At 40.6% G+C, this 24125-nt stretch overlaps 2 protein-coding genes across 6 annotated transcripts in view; both read left to right on the top strand.

The window, feature by feature from the left end:
- The window catches only part of LOC136428260 (small conductance calcium-activated potassium channel protein 2-like), a 134983-nt gene extending 116734 nt beyond the window's left edge, over positions 1-18249 (top strand). For 3 of the 5 annotated variants that reach the window (XM_066417636.1, XM_066417634.1, XM_066417635.1), the window contains 6 exons: positions 4898-5039; positions 8561-8671; positions 10203-10324; positions 12661-12730; positions 13399-13467; positions 15209-18249. In XM_066417636.1, coding sequence (XP_066273733.1) covers positions 4898-5039; positions 8561-8671; positions 10203-10324; positions 12661-12730; positions 13399-13467; positions 15209-15511 — 817 coding nt within the window. In that variant the 3' untranslated portion in view covers positions 15512-18249. Of the gene's footprint in view, positions 1-4897; positions 5040-5094; positions 5234-8560; positions 8672-10202; positions 10325-12660; positions 12731-13398; positions 13468-15208 lie in introns of all 5 variants that reach the window. The other 2 variants (XM_066417637.1, XM_066417639.1) reach the window with 2 other exon arrangements.
- A 1505-nt stretch (positions 18250-19754) lies between these two features.
- LOC136428258 (uncharacterized) lies at positions 19755-24084 on the top strand. Its single transcript, XM_066417633.1, has 6 exons — positions 19755-20013; positions 21234-21399; positions 21638-21755; positions 22398-22522; positions 22844-22974; positions 23329-24084. Exons 1-6 carry the CDS (start codon positions 19789-19791, stop codon positions 23545-23547), a joined length of 984 nt encoding a protein of 327 aa, XP_066273730.1. The 5' UTR covers positions 19755-19788; the 3' UTR covers positions 23548-24084.
- Positions 24085-24125: the final 41 nt, after the last annotated feature.

Below are 24125 nucleotides of genomic sequence, written 5' to 3'. Positions count from 1 at the left end.
GAAGAACCTTCTGAAGACATATGAAGCATACCCTACATCGGGCACATATCACAGCCCATGGCCCAGTGTGGCCCGCAAATTGTGGACACGCAGATGCCCTTGATTGCAACGCGATATCCCCTCTATGAAGGGCCCCCTAAAAGCAATACAGGGTCACTTAAGGAGACAGTGCTCAGCACTATTATTGCAGTCACCGTTAAGTGTAAACGCAGTGCTTAAGTTTGAAAATCACACGGCAGAATACGCCATTGGTTAACGACCATTTTCTCTCGCACGGCTTTTATTGAGGATCCACCACTTCTGAATCTTATTAACGGCAGCAAAACGTGATGGGAATATGCCCGCATTATCCGTGTGGGAGTCTTTCATGATTCTGAAAAGAAGACGCGTGAACACATCTTTATTGTATTCTATGGAACTTGTTTTGCAGCAGGCGTAAATCATGTATATTACTATAATCAAAAACCAGGGGTAGAATTATTACTTCTAATACGGCAGATCCTTTCATGCTGTATTCTACCCTGTGGGCGTATAGAGCCTTTGTAAGAACACAAGAAAATACGGTTCCTTCATGTTCTTAACCAGTGATTAAGATCACACAATAGCGACAGGGAGCATTTTCGACTTCATCGTAGTCATGAGGCTCGAGGGAGTGGTAAAAATTGAATGGAAGATATCATTTCATCTACCCTTGGAAATATTTCCTTATCGAAAATGCACCAGCTTTGCAGGTAGGAAAGTAATTTGCCGCCATAGATACGTGTCTGGTGAGTGCTGTTCATGGAATGCCAGTTTTTATGGGAAGGGTGAAGCACGGTGTAAAATGCCCTGTAACCACTTGATTATCATCGCGGCCTCCAATCTAAAGATTACTTATGGATCTGCGTCTGGCTGTATAATGTCTCCTACAATTTCAGATGATTTATCACTCATCGCTACCGTAGACACGTATTCTTATTGGTTACACCCCAACTTCTACCATATCTTAAAACATCTAAACTTTCAACCCATGGAGAATAGAATCCTCTGGCACTGTGACAAGGAAAACTTCATGATAAAATCTTCAAGAAAATTTAGTTCCACCGTTAACGTAATGCTGTATATTTTAAACAAAGCAGCATGGATGGCTGTTATCAAGCTTGCTTTTAACTGTTCCAAGCGTCAGTTAATTGCCCCATTACGAATGTTCTATAACACACACATACGTTGCATCGTGCATAATATCATGTTTATGAAATATGCGGATATTACTATATGTAAAAAGGTATCTAATCTGTCATCTCCTTTTACCGAACGATAAACATGTATGCATTAAACCGTGTCAATATTATTGTTCTAATTTCACCCAACCATCTGCATATGATTATAAGGCGCCTTTTTTCACAGCGCCTTTAGTTCTACGGGAATTCCATATGCATCGAATCAGCGTTAAGTGTGCGGGGATAATTGTTACGGCTTATTTGGGCCTCCATAAATTTGTTTTCATGCATTTGATATGCGATGTAAATGAACTCAATGTAGGGAACAAATTGATGATAGCTAGAAGAGTATCTCTGTTTTGTATGTAATTCCACGTAAGCAGCAATACAAACATTGTTTCATATGAAAGAAAACCCAATTGATATAAATGCAGATATCGGATATAACATTGCTTTTTGTGCTAATAGCCAGTGAGCAGAAAATTTACCGAAGAAAGTTTACAGCACGATTATAGTTATAACTTCTTGAGTGGAAAATAATATTTCCAATTAAAGTACATGTCCGCGTTGATTTACTACTGCAAGACTTCCTCATAAATGTAAATGATGAAACTCTGCGGCAGTTCCAGTGCGGGATACCCCATGCGCGTCCTGCCAGGCAGACCATGAAATTGACGTAGATACGGAAGCAGCATCTATCAATCGTATCTATTATACAAACGTAAAAATAATTGCATTGCACTCCGAAAGTACCGAGAGGGATGTAATAGTTGGTTGAAGTTGGGGCAAGAAGCTTCCCAACGGACGAGGTTTAGCCAGCAGAGGCAATCCTCGGAAAAATACACCATTTAGAACCCAATGGATTTAAGTTGCCCATAGCTGTTGGGAATCTGAAGTCTTGAAAGTAAACCGCAACATGCAAGAAAATTGTTGGAAAGCTATATCGGTTCTCAGAAGACAATCTTAGAAAATCTTCATTTAATCTTTTTTGGATGATAATCATACGGCATATATACATTAAGACATATAACACATTTTCGATAAAATGTTGCCAGCTGCAAAATATCTCAATCTGACATAATTTTTTCCTTGCAATGTGTTTGATTCATATCCACTTAACAAATGGCTACTGCGTCTTTACTCGTTAATGGCGGAAAATCCTGTTCACCGCCTTGCAGAATGATTTACTCGAGTAATCGTAATCGACAGCGATGCATTTCAATGTATTTTTATATCATATCAAGGAACAGATCCGCAGATGCATTTTTCGGTTTGTAACCTCATGATTGTTCATCACCTCACTTTGAAGCCTTAAGGTCTCTCGCACTATCTCCAAATTGCAACGCATTCATCTTCTGTTTATTTATCGAATAATCGAAAGAAGTGATTTCAGGCAAATTTGTGGAGGAGATGAAGGAAACAAAGTGTCTTTACAGATCGCAAACTAGCCGTGCTGTAAGACTGTCGTGCTTAATCAATTCAGTCTTGGTTAGAAAAACAGGGTATCTACCAAGTAATGTACCCTTATTCATGGGGTCTAAGCTCGCTTGTGACCTCGGCAGTCAGTGTACCCACTTTCTCCAAACATTTTACTTTTAAGCTGAAGTGAGATGACTATTTGATTGATACGCTGTCAGCACAGTTTATGGAGTCCTAGAAAGGTGAATTAGCCTAGTTGGCAGCTTTGAAGCGGTGTAATGGCAAGAATGGAGCCTGTTTATTCTACAGAGCTCATTTGCCCATCATTTTTGACTATCAACCAACGATGTGTGTGAAATTTGTTACCCCCATAAAAGGCATTAACCTTTGAGGACGGCTCTGGCAACACTCCTACACCATGAGGTAAAATGGACGATATCCATCGGTGTGACCAACACCATTCGTCTCAGCTATCTTAATTCCATTGACCCCATTTCTCCGATATCCACTACATCAAAGATGTGCTAATGGGCTCCGATCGATTTCTAAGCACGAAAGTACATATTCCATGAGCCGCTTGCTTAAGGAAGCCCAATTTCGTTTTAAATGCATGAACCTATGTTGCAAGAGTCACGTAAAGAACAGGGTGTTTAGTGAAGAACGGTATTCTGTTTGGTCAGTACTTAGTCTATAATTAGCTTTCATTGAGGTCATTTCCGTTTTCATCAACATAGGCATGGCCAGACATATTGTATTCACACGAATCAGTGATGATGAATCTCCTAGCACATGTACACTCGTACTTTGTTGAATCCAGGGTCTCTCTCGTAATAAAATGCCCATGTTCTGTATGGAGATATTTTACATCCTGATCACGTAGCCATCTTACGTCTAGCTAAGCTACTGGAAGTAAACGCCATTACCAGTGTCTTAACAACGGATGGAGAATCAGAGCAACTTTGAATCATTAAGCTATTAAAATTCACAAAGTCGACAAAATGAAAATCAATGACATACTGGGCATAATTCTCACATATACATCTACAGAAACATTTATGGACTTGTGCTGTGCCATTATTGCAAGATAGGTATTTGGATTTAGAATCCCCCAGAATGATCTAAATGGTCATGAATCTGACTATGCTCAGAAGTCGTAAAGGATGATGATAAAAAGCACTCAAAATGTCTTAGGATATTAATCTTACGGATGTATTCAACGATATCTTTGATTGGTGCCATCATCACTTCACATGATTATGACGGCGGGATTGCCTCTATATGATGGGGGATTTTTGGGAAATTCAAGATCGAAAAACATATAAAGCAGTTTTTCTTGTGAAACAGAAAACGTAATCAAGTTGTGCTGTTCAAAAGCAAGCAAATCATCGTTTGCGATACAGATTATTGGAATCATTTAGATTATCATTTTTTCAAATTTCAATATAAAACATTGGAACCTCATACATGCAAAGATTCATCGGAGCTGTCGATCTAGAATTGAAAATTGATGATAGCTTCAGAAATTATTGGCAGAATTAAACTGCAGCTATGTGGTTTTGTAATGTTTCACTATCGACTTCTTTGATAAAACATATCTTACAACACCTCTCCATGATGATAACTTTCCACGGTAGAGAATATTCTATGAAGACGGAGATTTGCAATTAATTTCAAAGCAGAGTAAAATTCTTCGCCTTGAAAGACACAACATCTGCCCTCTCCAGAACCTCCGTAATCGCGAAAGCAATCTGGTCGGTTCAGATGGAACTGTACGGTACTCTGCTTCTGCACAGGCTGCATTATTGAGATGCCGTTAGATAGATGACCTGGGGATTGCTTCTTCGAACGTTTGAAGATATCAGGAAATCACCAATGAATACGTTTAAGTGCAGGCAGAATTCTAATGGAATTATCAGTGGAAGGAAGATTGGTCGATAAATCAATGGATCAACTGACTGATCGATCAGGCTCACATAGCTGGCAATGCACTGCAACGTCGGGGAACAATGAAAGTAGAATACAGTCGTGTATAGATTATTAATCAAGAACAAGCTTCTTTGGTCGTGAACTTTTATTCTTCATTTCTTGAAAATCTGCGTCCATGACAGAACCGAAATATTGACATTGGTCATCCTGCTTCTGGCAGAAGCACCCGCAAAAAAACGTCTGTACATACAAGCACACATACACTGGTGCAGTGGCCATGAGTTGGCCCCCAACAACTTAGGTTGTTTTCGGCAACATCGGAGCCAATCGACTAACAGAAATTTGTTTTCCAGGTATCATGATCAGAGTGATTTGAATAGTAACTTCTTGAACGCCATGTGGCTGGTAGCGATTACCTTCCTTACCGTGGGGTACGGGGACATGGTACCCAACACCTACTGTGGGCGTGGCATCGCTCTTATTACAGGCATTATGGTATTTTATTCCGTTCTATTTTCTCACACTTATGCTATGCAATGTATGCATACAGGTATCATGACAACGGTGGTATCTTTAACTTCTTAAACTCCATGTGGTGGGTAGCGATTACCTTTCTGGCCGTGGGGTACGGGGACATGGTACCCAACACCTACTGTGGGCGTGGCATCGCTCTAATAGCAGGGATTATGGTATTTCATTACGTTTTATATTATAAACGGTGCATATTGTGTGATGAAAAAATTGTTGTTTCGACGTAAAATTGCGTTTTGATGCGTCTGTGCATGTGGTTCTCGTTTGGCGAAGTATCGTGTTTTGTTCGACATCACTGTATACATATATTATATAAATGTTTATATATATGAATATATATTCATGCTTGGTCTTTAGACACTGTATATTTACTATTGTTTTGCTAGTCACTTCATACACGTGACTAGTGTTCCATTTACCACTTAACCATCGATGGTTATAGATCGAGGAGCACTGTTTCGGTCCAAACTTGCACATACGTTTTACTAAATTAATTACGGTGTCTTCAGAGAATACATTACTTTCCGCCATTCGCATAAGAACACTAATTGTCGTAATGTGTTTGTTTCATGCCGTGCAATTTGTATCCGTGGTGAATTTATTGTATCACAAAAACGTCACACTGTATGTACATGTACATGTACATGTACATGGTTCTGTGCGTTTAATTAACAATCACCAGTAACTACAGTGTGGAAATAATCGCACCCGAGATGTTTCTATTGACACTTGTCTTGTAGTTCACCAATAATCAATGACCTTAATTTCCATACGCTGCACCTCCTCGTGTGGCCTGACTTCGGGAAATTTATGCAAACCTCTATCTCCAGAAGTATACATAGTAATCAATAATTCATATTGCGAAAAAACATTTTTATTTGATTTTTTAAAAGCATTTTTGTTAAAAGAAAGATTTGATGTTTCCCGATGTCCGGCCTTCTTTCACTACCCCAGCTTGCACTGGTTTCGAAGCCGGCGCACTATCATCATCATCATGGCCGCACGCTTCTCATTTATGTATTGCACCGACAGGGGACGCCCAACCCCACCCAACAGACCGACTTCCCGACAATACAGTCCGTAATATGATAAAGAAACATTCCACTTCAGTCGTCGCTTCAATCAGAGGTCGACACGACATGGCGACTCTCGATCAGTTCGTGTTGCTCTTCGGTGAATCTGGAAGAATAAACGAGAAGTCGGATTCAAATTGATGATCATTAATGACCAAAAGTCAGTCCAGCTCTCCCGTCCAGGGTTTCAAGTCAACTTACCCTGAAAAAAAATATTCATGAAATCCTTTTCGGCACGTCTCTGTTAAGTACACTTAAGCCCACGCAGTGCGTCGGCAGGCGTTCGGCTTGGCAGAGGATGCGTTAAAACATATGGAAACGACTCTTTACTTTGGACTCCTTTATTGATGTAAAAATGCAGGCATTAAAGAAAGGCCTAGCGATAAAGAATGAAACACTCTTTTTCGGCAATTCCCTGTGTTGGCCCAAAGTGCCAACGCGCACATACGTGCGTCGAACCCTTGTAATGCGGAATATCCAACAGATTCCTTTACTTTATGAAAACCGCTTTCCCTTGTTTGTTCCCTGTGAAATATGTGTTTTACTCTGTGAAAGCAATGCCAGTAAGTACACTTAAAACATTTGTTGGATTGTTAGTTCGTTCGGATATCACTGGAAATTATTGTTGATCGACTCCTGTATATGAATTTGTATCATTACAGACTAATATATATTTAGTTCATCGTTATTGTGATAGATTAATCAGCTATTCTTTCGTAAACAAAAAATAGTCAACGAGGCAAAAACGATGGAATTTATATTTTTAACTGTGTTGTTGAGAAATATCACAACAAATAATTCCAGATGTGCTTCATATTCAGATTCATTTTCCGTAATGCAAACGATCACTTTTGCTCGTATCTTGATATAATCAATACTAACATCTTAAGATGAACTAGCTCGTTCTGCCCAGACCATTAGGTTAGCAAAGATCTCCTTCGCCGATGCAAATGAAAATAGACGGTCGCGTCTCACTTATGGCGTGCGTGGTCGTGAGAGGCCATCGGGGTCGGGCAGTGTACGTGCCCGGCGCGGTGGCTGACCCGCACCGTGTGAGAACACAAGTACATCACCCTGCCGAGTCGACACTAATGCACCCACAGTAAATTGGTTCGGTGCATTAGGACCCAAGCGCTTATATTACTCAGCACCTCTGTCTGCCCAAAACGTTATTCCCCGACTCTCTGCCGTCACATATGGAAAATTTTACGTCATTTGGCAAATGGATGTCAACTTACGTCACATCTGCCAGGTTTGAACGCCTGCTGGCGGATTAAGTTCAAGCTTTATATAAGAGAGAGTCAATCTCAACAAAACCCTGTTGGTGCCCCATGTTTGAGCCCGGTAGTACGGACAAGATATCATCAAGACAAAGTGCCCATGCATGACAGAAATAAAGACTGCTTATTCATTACTCAAGGCTGGCATGCCCCAGACTATGCTTTGCATCTACTAAAAGCAGAAAGCTTCTGCATTCATGGGACAGAAGGTGATCCATTCTTTTCTCTACATGCTCCTTTTCATCTAGTTCCTCCGACACTAATACAAAAAGTTTCTATTTACATCATCATTGTAACATCAAACGCAGTTTATATATTAATTCTGGATCGACCTCTGAGAAATTGAAACAACAGTTTTCATGCATGAGACAAAAATGTCTTCAAGCAACAAGGACACAGAATCTCGTTTTTTGTTTATTTCACATATCTTATCCTAACTCTCATCAAACATACGCATTGATCTAACAATGTCACGAACATCACTTTCTTTCATTTTTGATAAATTCTGAACAGAGACTCATTTGATGTCACAACTAATTCACATTCATCAGCATTCTAACACATGTGCATACTCTCTTAGCGTTCTCATTGAAACTGGTTATGTCACAAAAAGAGAAATAAAATTATCCTAATTCTTTTTTTGTTTTCTTCTGCCATATTCTATATACAAAATTTCAGTCAGAAAATTGAAATAAAACAAGATGCAAAAACCACAATCTCTCTTGCGACCCCGCGTCCACAAGAAAGGTCCGCGTCCCAACCACACTTCTTCATCATATGTTGCAGTGTCATGAATTGCATGCATGTAGTGTGTGTAGATCATTGCTAATCCCCATCACCGAATGTTTGCTGACGCAATGACCAATCTGCATTGCCCCCTCCCTATCATCAAGATTTCATCATCTTTGCAAACCGAATCACCATATCGCTGCCCTGCTGAACCTTTGCACTGACTACTGTACGTTAGATGTATTTATCTGGTTTATAATGTATCAACAAAACTCATAAGCCCAATTCCTAGCGCCCACTATCCTTCATTCAAACCATGCACGCCCCCCTCTCCATACCATGGTCTTCCCACGTCCTCAGTCTGATTTGTACGTTTGTTGCTGTGTTCCCTACAACTTCACAGGGAGCCGGTTGTACAGCTTTAGTGGTAGCTGTTATAGCGCGGAAGCTGGAGCTTACCCGCGCCGAAAAACATGTCCACAATTTCATGATGGACACACAGTTAACAAAAAGGGTAAGTACGGTTTATATTGGTATTCCATCCAGTGCATTATGGTCTTGCTGCGTGACATTTGTTCTTACAGCTGTCCATCCAAAGTCGTTCTCAAGGGGTGCGCTACAGAACAGTCAGCCTTTTCGGCATTCAGATCTTGTCGACGACATAGCTGCCAAATACTCAAATAACAAACATAAAGCTAGTAGTTTCCGCTGTGCCGAGTCTACATTGTATGCACAGTTGGTAAAATAAATCTGAAAAACGTGCTTGGCATTAAAATATGACAGACTGAATACACATTGGGTGAAGTCGGCAGAAACTGTCAAAAGCTGTTTTTAGCTGTTCATGTTATCACAGATGCTTGTGTCCATTCAGCAAGCCAAGTCAGAGACAGCGCTTACATTTGAGACAAAACAATTCAATATGGGTGTGCAGAACGCTATCTCGAAATAAAATACAGTAGAACTATAAATTTGAAGATACACCTGTCTCATTAACTACATATAACAATATAGGTTAGATACATAATCAAATAGTAGAGGCCGATTTAAAACAGGTCAATAAGGCAGCTAACATCACAGATCGTGAGAATTAATTCGCAGCATGATTGAGAATATCGGTATTGTTTGATGAAATTCTGTCTATGATAGTCTAAAAGAAGAATGACTAGGAACAGCTGACACATCATTTCTATCTCCACATCAACATTTCATAGTGCCTAATTAGTACGACACCCACTCCCCTAAGTAAACATTCAGTTGTAGTCTAATTACCACTTCCCCCTTAATATAGAGTGTACTAAAATCAAAGGCCATCATGGGCCTAAATAAATAAATATTCTTCTTGAAATAGCTACAGTTCGGAGGTATTTTTGATCTTGTTCTACAAATGTCAATTTTCTAATTGCAATGTCGTAACACAGGACTCAAGAAGCGATGAAAACAGTTTTAAGAGCTGTCGGCAGGTTTACAGCAACCGATGTTTTACTCAATGACGTTATCAGGATCACATCCTTGTCATACATGTAGTACAGTTCAACACCTAGATATTCTTCCTAGATGATGCTAAACCGGGGAAAGCATTCAAAACACTCCAAATTAATATTTGACTCAGATCATATTAACTTAATTAAGGAAAGGAGACATCTTATATCTAATACATGCTTACGAACATGCGTCAATATGCGTAGACGGTTTTGTTATGCTGAGTTTCTTGCGCTAGCTACTTAATACATGTACTTTCATATTGTTTTAATTCATACAATTGTGTGTTATCATGTATTGATGATAGTCGGTTATACAATGTAAATGAATATCAAGACCTTCCAAATCATACTTTCTGGCTGCCAACGGTCGGACAGAAAGCTGAACTGCAAACATCAACCCTGTTGGCATTGCTTCAACCATGAGCAAACAATTTCCTGTGTGGTGCCCTAATGGTTCAATGACTCCATGACAGACCTAGGGCTGTCTGTTTAGCTCTACTTGGTCTGTTAGCTACTTTATTACGTCGTACTTCTGTCGTCACTTATATTTCATTTCTCTTGCAGATAAAAAACGCGGCAGCGAACGTGCTTCGAGAAACGTGGCTTATTTACAAGTACAGAAAACTGGATAGAAATCATGCCAAAATAAGAACACATCAAAGAAAGTTCCTTCAAGCCATCCACCAGTGAGTAGCCTCCCTTTCCTTCTAACTTTGTGTGATGTCATACCGATAGAATGCATCATTTGAAGTGCCTGACCTCTATTGTTTCTATTAGTCACCACTGTCCATGTCTCACTTTGCTCTTCCAGTAGCTATTTCAATTATTTTCTGAATCAGCTACGTCTTTCAATTGTCACTTGTAAAAGATCATTCTTCATCACTTTGTGATCAAAATAGATATAGGTCGATAATTACATAATGCTTATACGTTGTATTACACGAGTAAAGGACATTCAAATAATGTTAAAGAAACAAACTACACTAAAGCGCATCCTGCGTATCATAAACATATTTTGCAGGCGTAACTATGCAGCATCCCCACCCGGAATGTACCAATAACTCATAATATGAGGAGGCTTGGTTTGCATTTGGCTACCCACCAAAACTATTGATTATTTTTCGTAAGGGCTTACAGATGTCCAAATTGAAAATCATGCAGGTCATTGTTGAGGTTCTAATAAGCATATGCCATTAAATTTTGCAATACCATAGTGGAAGATATGGACAGGTAGATTCTCCTCACCATAGTCATGGCACAGTGCTACAGAAGAAAGATCTGCAAGACAATACTGAATATGCTACAAAGACTGTTACCTAGTAATGTGGATGAAAATAAAAGATATGTGCATACACCTAATAACCAGGTAAATCAATCGTTGTTCGACTGGACCCAAGTACCTCAACAGCTCATTAAAATAGACCATTACTTAGTATGTACATTTCGGCACTACCGCGAGCATAGCGTGGCAAAAAGTCCATTAAGTCTTCAAAGCTTCCTTTTGGAGCTTGTTAGTATCACATAGTTACCGACACCTTTGTGTCTTTAATCCTCCCGCTTTAGACATTCAACAGCTAACGCGTGGTACAATCAACGTCCAATTTTGTACGGCCGTATCCCAAAGCTACAATAAGAACTTGAATATTTGGGATCATGGTGTGATCATGTTGATTTAAGACCGTTATCATATAGTTCTTTCTTTCAATTCAGCATCTCAACAAAACCCCAGAGATCCATAACTGTCTCCTGTGTCAAAAGAGCACAAATGCCAAACAACGATGATTTCCCATTGCAGCAATCGTGCATCCGCAATTAGAACAGAAAAATAGATTCCACGTCTGTAATAAAATCTGAGGAGTTTTCATGGTGTTAAGGGCATCTTGAGAAATGTGGGTCCGCCCACGCAAAAATTATGGGGGTCACTGTATCTCATCGTATCTTTAGACATGGTTATTTTCTGCTGGTTCAGAGTAAATTGCTCCTAATGGCTTATGAAGGAAGGGACGGTTTGGAATTGCAATTGGCGTTTATATGAGCCGTATGCGTGTGCAAGGAGGGTAAACCAGAAGTACGATTGCGTTGATTATATTGTATACATGTGAAACATTCGTTTGTTACAGAAGAATACAGGTGATTGCCAATACTTTCTGATAAACACAAAAAATTATAGGCATACTTTGGTGTATGTCTGTATGCAGATGAGAATTTTCTATAGTTAAATAGTCTTTTTGCGAACAGAAGTGGTTATTCGGGTGATATCATTTCAGGTGGTTATCAGCAACCATCACTGCGATAGAATAAGAACATGACGATAATAGAAGAAGATATTAGCATGTTTCTGTGTTGCACTGTTCTCTTTCCTGTCCTCAATTCTGTCATCTCCATGCCATTCCATCAACACTAATCTTCACTTCTGTTTTGAATGCTGACCACAAAAGGTTGCAACGGTAGGAAGTGGACCCGGCGCTTATTCTTCGACATTTTCGCTGCCTTTTCATCACTGTAATGTTTACGACGTACTATTTGCCGGACAGAAAGTTAAATCTAGCCAGGCGGGGGGAAGAGAAAGGATGGGGGGTGAAGAAAGGAAGGGAGGAAGGAAGCGAGCGATACCTTGCTCATCTTACAACTTAGCCCCTAGTACCACCACCACTAACATTTGCCATCTTGGGCTAGGCCATTGGGGATCACAGATATATTACGTATACGTTGTGTTTGCACATCCTTAAAGGTCTCATTTCTGCATGCTTTCCGCACATATTCTCTCTCATGCATGCCATACGACGGAAGTTATGCAGTATGTACGGCATACAGTAGTTAGGCGCAGGCAGATTGTACTAACTACCCCCACATCATCCACTATTTTCTCCCAACATCCTTCCATTCCAGCCTACTGCAATCCACCCCCACTGACGTTGGCAAGTGAAGCAATGACATTATAATCTACACAACCACCACAGTGGTAATGACAACTGTTTAAACATGCACGTTTGGTCGACAATAGTATCTTTCTCTGTTGCAGGCTCCGAAGAGTAAAAATGGAGAAAAGGAAATTGTCGGACCAAGCTAACACGCTCGTGGATCTTGCAAAGGTAAGCCACACTTCAGTAAATTGGGTGCTACACTCGCTTACTCAGCTGGGTGTTTTTGTCATAATATCCTTTTGAATTGGCAAGGATGTACCGTGTTATTCTTTTACATGAATATCTAGTATTCATAATCAATAGGGGAACATTGAACACGCTTATATGAATATTGCATGTATCGAATATTTCATCATGCACCATACATTCAGCTATTGCTATATTTGCTAGTTTGTAGCCACCTTTGCATCACTTTCTAATTCATATATCTGTATACATGTATATCTTTTTGCACAGTAGTGGTAATATGATAGAGGCGTCATTTGATCTTTTTCAACGCACAGTCGTCGGCTTTTTTTTGCAATAAAGTATGTCGTTGTGTTTTCAACAGACATGCAATCGTCCACCTTATTCTATCCATTCCCAAGTATCAGTACAAAGTCAAAGCTAACAAAGATTTTGCGAGGACATCGAAAGCTCAATGAAAACATGCTACTTTCTATCGAAACTAAATTCATTCCGATGATGTTTGTGTATATCGTAACCGTCTTTGCAAGTCTGGTGAAAACGTGGCCTTAGATGCACGTATCCAACTTTGTTGAGCCTAACCATTTTCACGCCTCTGACAAATTTTTCCCCTTATTTTGTTTTTCTCTTATCTTCTCGGTTGTTTGCAGAACCCGTTCGACTCAGATGAAAATCAAATGACGGCCTTCATTACCGTGCCTCATATAGAGTTCTTTCAGGTGTGCTTGCATGGGTGTGGAGTGGGAAACGCTCATTGTGTTTGCTTCAGTTTCTATATGTTTCTTTTCCTGTGAGATATCGAATAGCCCCTTGCTTTTATCCTCCCGACACCTCAAACCGCACGTTCATCAAAATGGCGGTGGTAGTTATCCCAAAACACGCAGAATCTGAATTCACGCGAGCTTTCACGAGAACCAATTCCTTTCAGTCTGTCATGACATGCATTCAATGTGTAGCACACAGATATATTTCTCATGGATGAAACTAAGTATTTCTTCATTTGTGAAAAAGGCAAACGTAACCCAACAAGCAATACAATAGTTATAATGAATGGGTTACTAATGGAAAAACAAACATGACCTGAAATGAATCGATCTTATAATAATAGTACGTACAACATAAAGCAATATGAAAGCGTGGGTGAATTCAAAATTCTGGCGTCGACGATATTTTGTCCTGGAATTTGAAAACTCAGCGTTTCCAAGGCAGACTCTAAATGGACCAATGGCATAATGGGCTCTTCAATATTCTCTGTGCGTCCACTCGTACACCGTCCTGCCTCCGCCGCTGCTTCCGCGCCTTGATGCTGCTTCTCGTCCTTAATGTTGCTTCTCGTCCGATTGCCAGGGCGTGTCGTCACGCTGCTGTGAGATATCAGCTATCAAATCCACCGGGAACACTTACAAACTTTCAAATTCCTTACAACGGAAAGTTGTCAATTTCACACCTCTGCAATTTGCCACATGAAAACAAGTTATAACATGAGGTTGGATATGTTTTTGTGCACTTCTCCAGCTTTCAGCTTGAAATGTATAGTTCGGCCATTTTCTCGATTCGGATTGAACCAGTTTCCTTGGGTTTAGATATGCCTGAATCACACGAGAAGTGACATCCACAACAGCTACGACTACCATGCGCTGATAAAGAACAGATTATTCCCATATCTCGATGATCTGCTTATTTTCTGTTTCAGCTTTGCTCTCATCGGGCTTTGCTTTCGCTGGATATTTCGTTGTCACAAACTACTCACAGTGTTTTAAATTTCAATGTCATATTTTTCATAATCAATATTCATAAGAACAGGTGTTCTTTTAGCTTTGAAGCGGCTTAAACATTCGGGGTTGGCCCTCTGCTAGTAGTACCCCGTGGATCGTTGTTTCAAAATGGCTCAAAACAGTAAGACAAACTGATATCGCGTAATTTCTGGCCTCACAATCACTATGTTGCCTTGTGCAACAGGTAGATCCAGGTCTACTCATTCTTCTATTCCACATTTCTTCTTTATATTCTACGCATAAGACGTGCTTCAAAGGCTGGGTTATCTTATCATCAAGTTGTACGCGTCTTTTTGTGGCAATGCCTGCACTCTTCCGGCACAGCTTGTGTTGTTGCGCTTTGCGCATGTGACGAAATGTGACGTGACCGTTTTTACAAAGACCGTACGCGTTGTGTGTCTCTTATCTAGGTCTGTCTGCCAACAATGACGTCGTACCATAGTTCTAATATCATCCGCAAAACAAATAATGTTTTTAAAAAAGAAGCAAAAAAAGTTGTAAAAATCAAACTGGTTTGTCGAACCAAAATGTATTACTCTCTTTGCGGGAAGGTTTGTTCAATTTACTGTTTGTGAGTTGAACAAAAGTGTTGAGGTAATTTTTTCTTCGGACCTCATTTATGGTCACGCCTAGTTCTTCACGCTTTCTGGTGTCTAACGGTCCCGTACCACATTCTCTGTTGCAGACGCAGTCGACAATGTATGACTTGGTAACAGAGCTGCACTCCAACAACCAGACCGTGGAAGAGCGAGTGGAAAGGATCGAGAAAAGACTGGATGATCTTCAAGCTGTCATGATGCAATTGCCTGACCAGTTAGCCCGCATGATCGCAACCACGCATGCGCACTCTCCTCACCTCCGCTCGCCCCTCGGCGCAACCTCAGAACCCCCGATAGACGAACATATCGGACAGCGTTCCGATGAAAGACAGTCTTCGCCCGTCAGAAGGCGAGTGTCCTCGTCCCCCGAGTCTTCTCCACCGTTCTAGTCAAACATCGACCGTTTCATTAACACGTTTCTAACCTCAGGAGGTGACCGAGTCATAGTCACATGATGCGACGTGCACAACATATCAAAGCAAGCTCACAATGACGACGTCATCAGTTCGGGCGTATGACGTCGCACAACAGTGCCAGTTGCGTCACGACTCCGAGTGGTAAGGCAAGACGACAAGCAGAGATGAAGAAGGTGCTTCGCGTCGAAGCGAAATGAGCAAGGTGTTTTGGGCTAAAACTCCTGGTGAAAATGATTCTGATGACTTTTCAGAACACGTGCCTCCTGTCTATCATGGCTGTTAACGCACTTTGCATTTCAACCGCTGCAAGGGACACGCATTCATTCATCTGTTCCGTCATTTGCATCATCTTCTTCTCAGCATCATCGGGACGACTTTGAGGAGAGTGTGGAAACATCGAGGTGGGGCAGGCGCACGCGCACGGAGGAACAAGCATGCCAAGAGCAGGATGTCCAGGGAGAGGCAAGGAAAATCAGTTCTTGCAAATGAGCCATCGATTTCTGTAGACCAACCGAAGAGATGAAAACACCAAAGGGCGAGAGAGTATATCAGGCACCCTTCACGTCATCGGCGTGAACTAACCGAACATTGGCCAGGAACACAGGTCAAAGGAGGCTCGTCGCCGAGAAAACAAAAAGTGGTCATGTCGACATTATCATCGAGCATTTATCCAACATGAGGAACTATAACACAGAGGATATAACCATTTACATACTATGCCAACATGTACAATCGCTCTTTCACACGAATGAAGAAAGTGATATTTTTGTTAGACTATGCTGCTGGAAGACGCTAAACGATCCACTGAGAAACACTATCGGGTGATGATGAGGTGATCCGTGGAACCTAAACCCGACTGATCGGACCGACATGTCGGATGTCCTCTAACGATTAACAGTTTAAGGATTGTTGCTTCCTATATTATACCGTAGAATTATACTAGAAATACGATAGCCTTCACGTACTGATATGAAGGAAACGCGTTTACTATGCAAATGATCCAGTATGGTGATGAGGTACGGAATTTTACTAGAAGTTTCTATATGCTTTAGTTGTTTGCGCTGGCGACACTGTTCAATGTACTATAACACAAGGCTTCTGTTGTTTTTGTAGTTGTCGGCGCAGGACTGATCATGACATGGAATAAAGTATTGGCGTAATGTTTCTTTTTCTGACGTAGTTGTAGTGAAATGATGATGATTTGCCATGTAATGTAGTGCAAGCAGACCCTGCGGTTGGGCAGTTAGAGGCGACCTCTAGCGAAAACGAGACACACTGTCGCGAGAATTCAGACAATCATAGGGGCGATAGCGGTTGTGTCACCAAACCTGTCAATCACTAACCCTGGTGGAACAATGACCATATAGATTTTTGTTCGGCCACCATTTGTCATACTGAAAAACTGCTGTGTAACATACCGTCAATCAAATTGACTGAGAAAAATACTAGAATAAGAAAAAAAACATGATTATACATATGATCATCGTGACGAAATTCTTTGTAGGTGTTGTGTTAAGGGGATACGAGTAAGATATAATTAAAGTGGGAATCATTTCTTGATTGTATTGTAATCAGTTATCGAAAGTGCACTGTCGATACATGACATTGACTAACAGTGGAACAAACCCGGTCTGGTTTGGCTTTTCCAGTCGTCTAACGTGTCCGACATATCGAAAATTGATCCGTGGTTTCCATCATAGAGTTCAAAGCATTTGTGTACAGCTGAATTCGATGGGAAAGGGACACGTTGTTATTGAAGCTGCACATCGTACGAACATTTGTGTGTGTGTGTGTGTGTGTGTGTGTGTGTGTGTGTGTGTGTTTGTGTGTGTGTGTGTGTGTGTGTGTGTGCGTATGTGTGTATGTTTGTACTTTGTATACATGCATACATGTGTGTGTGTGTGTGTGTGTGTGTGTGTATGCGCGCGTGCTTGTGTGTATGCGCGCGTGCTTGTGTGTGTGTTTGTGTATGTATATATGTATGTATGTGTGTGTGTGTGTGTGTGTGTGTGTTTAATTTGTGTTAGTACAATATTGTCTCAGTACAATGATAGAAGCTATCCCAACGGGCTTTGTGTTGGAACAGGTTTTGTGACACAACAACACGCTATTCTGTCGCCTTCGGCATAGGTAGAGTAACTTTCTGTTAGATGACTTAGGCGGAGTGATTTATATGGACGGAAAAGTAGTTTTGCCTAGGAAAACTTGCAAACACTTGGACCGCGTACAAGGACATGAGGATTCAGTTAAGAGGATTAGAAACTATATTTGGCCAAAAACTCAAGGTCAGCTGTCAGTAGACCACAACTGTTATGCAAAATCGTCTCCCAGATCTCTATTTTAGATTAGAGACGTGATGCTCTTTGATACACGACGAGAATAAAAGAAACATAGACGTTGATTTCTGTTTGCTGGGGTGGAGACGATTGGTCAATTCTAGAGTGGTCTGTTTTGAATGAAACGTGCACGTTGGGTTAGTACACACCACAAGGTGGACTGGTCTCATTTGGTTATCTGTGGTGAGTTATATGGGATAGAAGTCTTTCTCTTTTACTTCTGCGAAGACCACGGTGCAATGTACATAAGAGAGGGAACAGGAGTTTGATATGCGCTGTAAAATATGTATTATATGTAAGTACTATTGGGGCTTTCATATGACAATTCATGTTTTCAAGAAATTACAGTGGAAATTAAAGTTTTGATATAATTCGCGCCTTGTGTCTTTTTGATTCCAAGTAGTGATTTTACCTGTCAGTTAACGCACACTTTTGATATAGCTGATTATTCACCTATGAAAACCGCTATGGAGCCCAAATCGAACTTGTATTTACTTCCTTATAACAATTCAAATATGTTACAGATGTAACAGAAAAGGTCCTACTGGCCATTCTTCCTGCAAACATGCAACAAGCATCATGCAGTTAGTCATGGTATAAAAACAAGCACTATGAGCACATTGTGAAGTTGACAAAGTTAACTGCAAATGAAAAAAAAGTATTTTTGAAGAAATAAAGAAACTAGAATTCAAAGACCTCAGCTCTGAACAATTTCAACTGTTCCTTATAAATTATGCAAATGATATTTTAATTGGCATAGATATCGCATTTCAACACATTTTTCACTCGCTGAATTGCATGAACCGTGACTACGAAACTCTTATCATTGAGTATAGGATTTTCCTAATAATCATAATCTAAGAAAGCGATCTATACTGATACATGACCCTCCAGTACCAAATTACCTTCATCGTTATTGTGAAAAGTATACATCATACGGGCCTCCTTTGATTCAAAGTTATATTTTTGCAACATCTGGATTGTACTGTGGCAGACTGTGGACTGCCGTGTGGTTTGAGGCAGCTATTATGTCAATTAGCAATTATAGATAATGGTAATCAGTCAGAAATATGTAATGAGAGGTTGACATGAATGTTGCAAGATGCCTAGCAAATGCACATTTTGTTCGAATACTATCGTGCTTTTGAGACCGTGATCACTTACAATATTACGAATTCTGTCCAACGGTTCGGATTTTACTTTTGAGGTCAGTACAGAAAAGCCCACCTCCAAGAATCTTTTACATGAAATGGAGAGACAAGTTTGGGGATTGTCATTTAGAATATATCATGGAATGCCAAATTGATGCCTAAGCATTCCATGAAAAAGGAGTAAGACAAGCAATATATATGCATTGACAAATTGATGCCTAGGCATTCCCTGAAGAAGGAGTAAGCCAACATATAGCAAGCCAATCTAAAGATTCTTTTTATTCGTACAAAGTCAAAGCCATAGAAAAGAGATAGAATTATCTAGGCAAAGCTTCCAAGTTTGGTTCAGAGGAACCGCCCTATATACGTATATCATATATACACATCTGTCATGTTTCACTTAAGCCCCCCTCTCACTGGACCTGCGGCACGCTGGCGGGGTCGCTGCGTCCTAAACTGGATTTGTGTTACCCTTGACATTATAATGGGAATATCATTCAAAACGTACAAGTATGACCAAAACGGCAACAAAACACACAAAGCTTAGAAACATTCGTTTTTGGTGATGAAATTAGTTGAGTGCTTTTTCAATTCGATCGACCGCAGCGACGCCGCCAGCGTGCCGCGGGTCCAATGAGAGGGGGGCTTAAGCGACATGTGTCCCAAGTGTACTTCTTCGAAACACGTTCTGCGGTTCTTGCCTCAATCGCTACCATTTGGTAGCGTTGATGTACGGTCCATGGCATGTTGACCTCTGACCCTTATGACCAAGGAAATGTTCTTTGAGAGTCGCAGTGTCGCACACGTCCGGTCAGCTGTAGCTGTGGTTAGCGTGTTGTCTTGTTTGGTGACTAATGTTGTGGAAGGTAAGATTGTCGGGGCGTTTGTGCTTCCCCACGGCGGTATAGCACTCGACCCCTCACACTTCAACACAACAAACCAGACGGCACTTGAGCAGGCATGGCAGATCCACAACGCATCCCAGAAGGTAATGCCCATCTTCTTCGCTAGAGGGCGCTGGTGTCTGGCTGTAATGGCTGGCGTTGCAGGGAGGGGTGATGGGTCTCGGTAAAGATTTACGTTACGGTAGCAAATACGTAGTTATTCACGTCTAATAGTATGCGAATAGGATTCATCGGTAGTCCTTGGAAAACAAAACAAAAAACAGTCCTCCGTGACAGGTGGCTCAGAGTGAAAGAAAAATGGTGATATAAATGCTGTTATCATTATCAAATTCATTGAAGTAAAAACGGTCCTGTCCTCGAAAAAGATATCGTGTTGAACGAGTATTTGTTGCTAGATGGTGCTCATCAACGTTCACAGATGTCCGAGAAACACAGGCTGTGTAACAATGGTGCCTAAATTTTCGCATGGGGTCATGCCTTTGAAATTGATTGAATTTATAATCTTTTACCTGCTTAGAATGATTACAAGTTCTAAAACAAGAGTTCGCAGACCTCAAACCTCCATGAAATATATATTATGCAAATTAGACCTACATATGCAGAATCTATATTCAACTATGTTCATTGTCACATGACTTCCAAATGCCATAATTATGACATTCCAGTTGAATATGGAATTACAGTATTTTCTCATTAATTATGCAAATTAGGTCTTTATTTGCATAACTTTTATCTATCAATGTCCCATTATTTTTCAGTTACAACATATTTTGCATTTTTTAACTGTCGAACCACCGGAGTGGGTTTATTAAATGCTCCCTTAATTATGCAAATTAGATTCTGATTTGCATTATCACCATTTCAAGTACTAATAACACTTAAGCTATCCACATGATAGAAGCAAGTATACAGGTTTGGTAGTGTACCTCTTTGTGGTTTGACCAACAGCATGGGGAATTCTTGTCCCAGATTTGAAACTAGCTAACAGGTGTACATGTCAGCGACCACAACATGCCTAGAATGGAAGTATAGATTTTCCGCATTACTTATGCAAATTCAGTCCCAATTTGCATGATTTGCAATTCATTATGTACATCTCTGTCTAAGCTACATGCAAAGTAAATTGCATGAAAATCTGTTGCTCCTGTCTTCAGTTATTCTCCTTAGAAGATTTTGACAAATACGCCATTGCAGTTCCAGTGACACATACCAGGGGCCCAAACTCGACCTTGACCTTTCTCCTCCTGGTTCTTACAAAATCAAGGTCTTATATCATTTCTCCGCTTTTCTCCACTGACCACAGGTTGGTCATCAGATCAACAGCCTCAGGCCGGATCTGTTGTTCCTTAGCACTCCGCATGGGGTCGCTGACCTTACCAACTTCTTGTTCTACTTGAACCCTAGAGGATATGGTTCAGCAGACACGGACAACTGCGCTTGCCCACCTTGCTGCTATAATGTGTCCGTGGGTGAGTCTTTGGGTGATTTCACTTTTGAGGAAGCATGTATAGTCTGACCTGGAGTAGTGCTGATAAAGTTTGAGTAGACCAAGGAGTAGACTAACATTTTGGCTAGCTTTTTAGGAAACTGATATTACTCTTAATACACATTTGTAAAAATCTAAAAAAAATACTCAAAGTTGATATAATAATCGATCATTCCTTCATTGAACACAGATTCCAGTGCAATTTTCGCGTTTTTCTATAGACATTAACTCAGCGATGTCAGAGACGATGGTCAAAAAACTTCAGACAGAGGACGTTATGGTATCGGGGCTGTCTGCCTTTGGCCCGCCAGGAGGCGCTGATGACCCATTTCCGCTTAGGTGGGTAAGGGTATAGTTAAGGGTATACTAACATTTTGTCAACTGGAGGTGATTTGGTCAGGGCTTGAAAGTCATTTTTGGGAATAGGTGCACCGGTGTATCCAATAAAAACATTTAGGTGCCCAGAAAGAATTTTGGGTGCACAACTTAAAAACTAGAATGTCAGCATAACGTAATTAGAGAGTTTAACCCTACTGCCTCTCTTAAGAACCTCAATCTATAATTCTATTACTAACTTAAAAACTCTAAAGAAGTAATATATCAAATTAAGTACAACAAAGGCTGTAATGCTTTTTCTGATACTAAGATTTCAAGAATATTCTGTATACTAGTGTACAATAGTACCTTAGCCCTATAGCCTTCCAAAATATCTAGGTGCAAGTTAAGAATTCGGTGCACTGCTCCAATTCTAGGTGCACAAATGTGCACATGCACTCAGTATTTCGAGCCCTGAATAATGGTTGTAACAGATCTCTGTAACCACAGATTTCTGTAGCTCTTTTAGATAATGAGCTGTACTGCTTTAATTGTAATCGTCGTCTCAACTTCATTGTTAAGATTTTCGAAAGATTGCCTTCGTCGGTATCATCATTAGACAATGAATAGTTGGTCCCCGTTTTTATTCACATTGTAATTTTTTAGATGGGCTGAGGTAATTCCCCTTCACTTCATCTCCACCCTGAACACAACCTCCGTGGTCGTGCTGTCTCACCCCAGCCGCAGGTACAACCACAGTGTCGACATGGTACCGGAACTTCTGCGGCTAGGTGACAGCAATTTCCTATGATACTGTACTTTAACGTTTTACATATCAATGGATTTTGTATTTAATCGTGAAGTTCTCAAAAGTGGAACATTATGCACCCCTGTCGCAAAACGGGACCCAACGTGGAGGCTTAGTACTTTTAAATCTTGATGAATACTGAAACACTAGTACTTCTGATGTTTGATACGTATTAGGAAATCACGCAATAGTTCTTTAGTATTAGTAAGAAGATGTGAAAGTGTGTTGGTGATGATGTTGGGTGGACATGATTTACCCACACAAGCAGCAAGCTCAGAGAAAGTTCATTCGCCCTTTCTTACAGGAAAGTATCTATACAAAGAACTTGAGGCGTCCAAAGAGCGGGTGGTGGTGGTAGTCAGCGCGGATCTGGCGCACACTCACTCTGCCGACGGGCCGTACGGCTTCTCTCCTGCCGCACAACCGTTTGATCAGGTGCCGCACTAGTGCCATCATTTAGATCAGGTGCCACACTGTTCTAGACAAATGAAAACGCTGATGGCACTAAGGTAATGCCATCATTAAGAGCATTTTGTCCAGAACATTCATTTCTCTTTTTGTATCAGCGTTTTCATACATAAAATGTAGTATGTTCTATACTCAGTGTAATCTTTCATTTTCAACGTGCATGGTTCTCGTTTACTTTATATTTATGTTGTATGTAACGTTGTATTATACTATTAAAAGTATTATGTTTCTTACACTTTTAACAGTGAGGTTTAACATGACTATTAAGCCACGATAAACACATATTTGTTGATTGTCTTACAAATCTTCCTCTATGCACAGGCATGTGGCGAGTGGGCTTCCACCCTTGACCCCACCCCTTTACTGGTCAATGCAACAAGTCTCGTGGACGAAGCGCTGTCCTGTGGCTACACCGGTCTGGTCATGCTGCACGCCATCTTGTCGACGTCATCAACATGGCGGCCAACCCTACTGGTGAACCACCATCCCAGTTACTATGGAATGATGGTCGCATCTTTCTTCCCCAGCGTAGCCATGTAACGTTATCTGTTGAGCGTTATTTATAACCTTCGACAGAAGGTTACGTTTTCGGTTTTGTCATTGCGTCGTGGCAGCAGTCTCATGTGCAAACAGCATAACTGGAGGGGTTGTGTGAGACAGGGCTCCAGACATATCAATGTGAAGTTAGAATTTGTGTTGCTGTAGTTATTTCTTCACATACTTCTTAGTGTACTACGAAACATCCAAGTTATGACATGTGCATAAAACGGCATCTTTCAAATTCATCCCAATGAAACAGAAAGTTTTCACTTGCAAAGTTCCTCATGTGAATCAGAACAGTCAAACAGTAGCAATGGTTTTAAAAAGTCTAGATTCGAGTTCCTCTCTTCTTGATTATGTCAATAACACTCCACCGTTGACACTAATTTAGAACAGCATTACCAACGTTGGACCATAGCTATATGTAACAGAACGTATTGTTCATCAAGCCTCGTCTCACAAGTGATACAAACATGTCAAGAGGAGACAGAGAATCACATTGATGTTCACATTAAAGGCGACGCCTTGCCTCGCTGATTTTTGTACTCTGGTTTTCATCCTGCTGTGACATGTTTTGA

The sequence above is a fragment of the Branchiostoma lanceolatum genome, chromosome 2 (assembly GCF_035083965.1).
Source record: "Branchiostoma lanceolatum isolate klBraLanc5 chromosome 2, klBraLanc5.hap2, whole genome shotgun sequence".
NCBI classification, from domain to species: domain Eukaryota; kingdom Metazoa; phylum Chordata; class Leptocardii; order Amphioxiformes; family Branchiostomatidae; genus Branchiostoma; species Branchiostoma lanceolatum.
The sequence above is the reverse complement of the archived record's forward strand: the minus strand, read 5'-3'. Positions and strand labels throughout refer to the sequence as shown.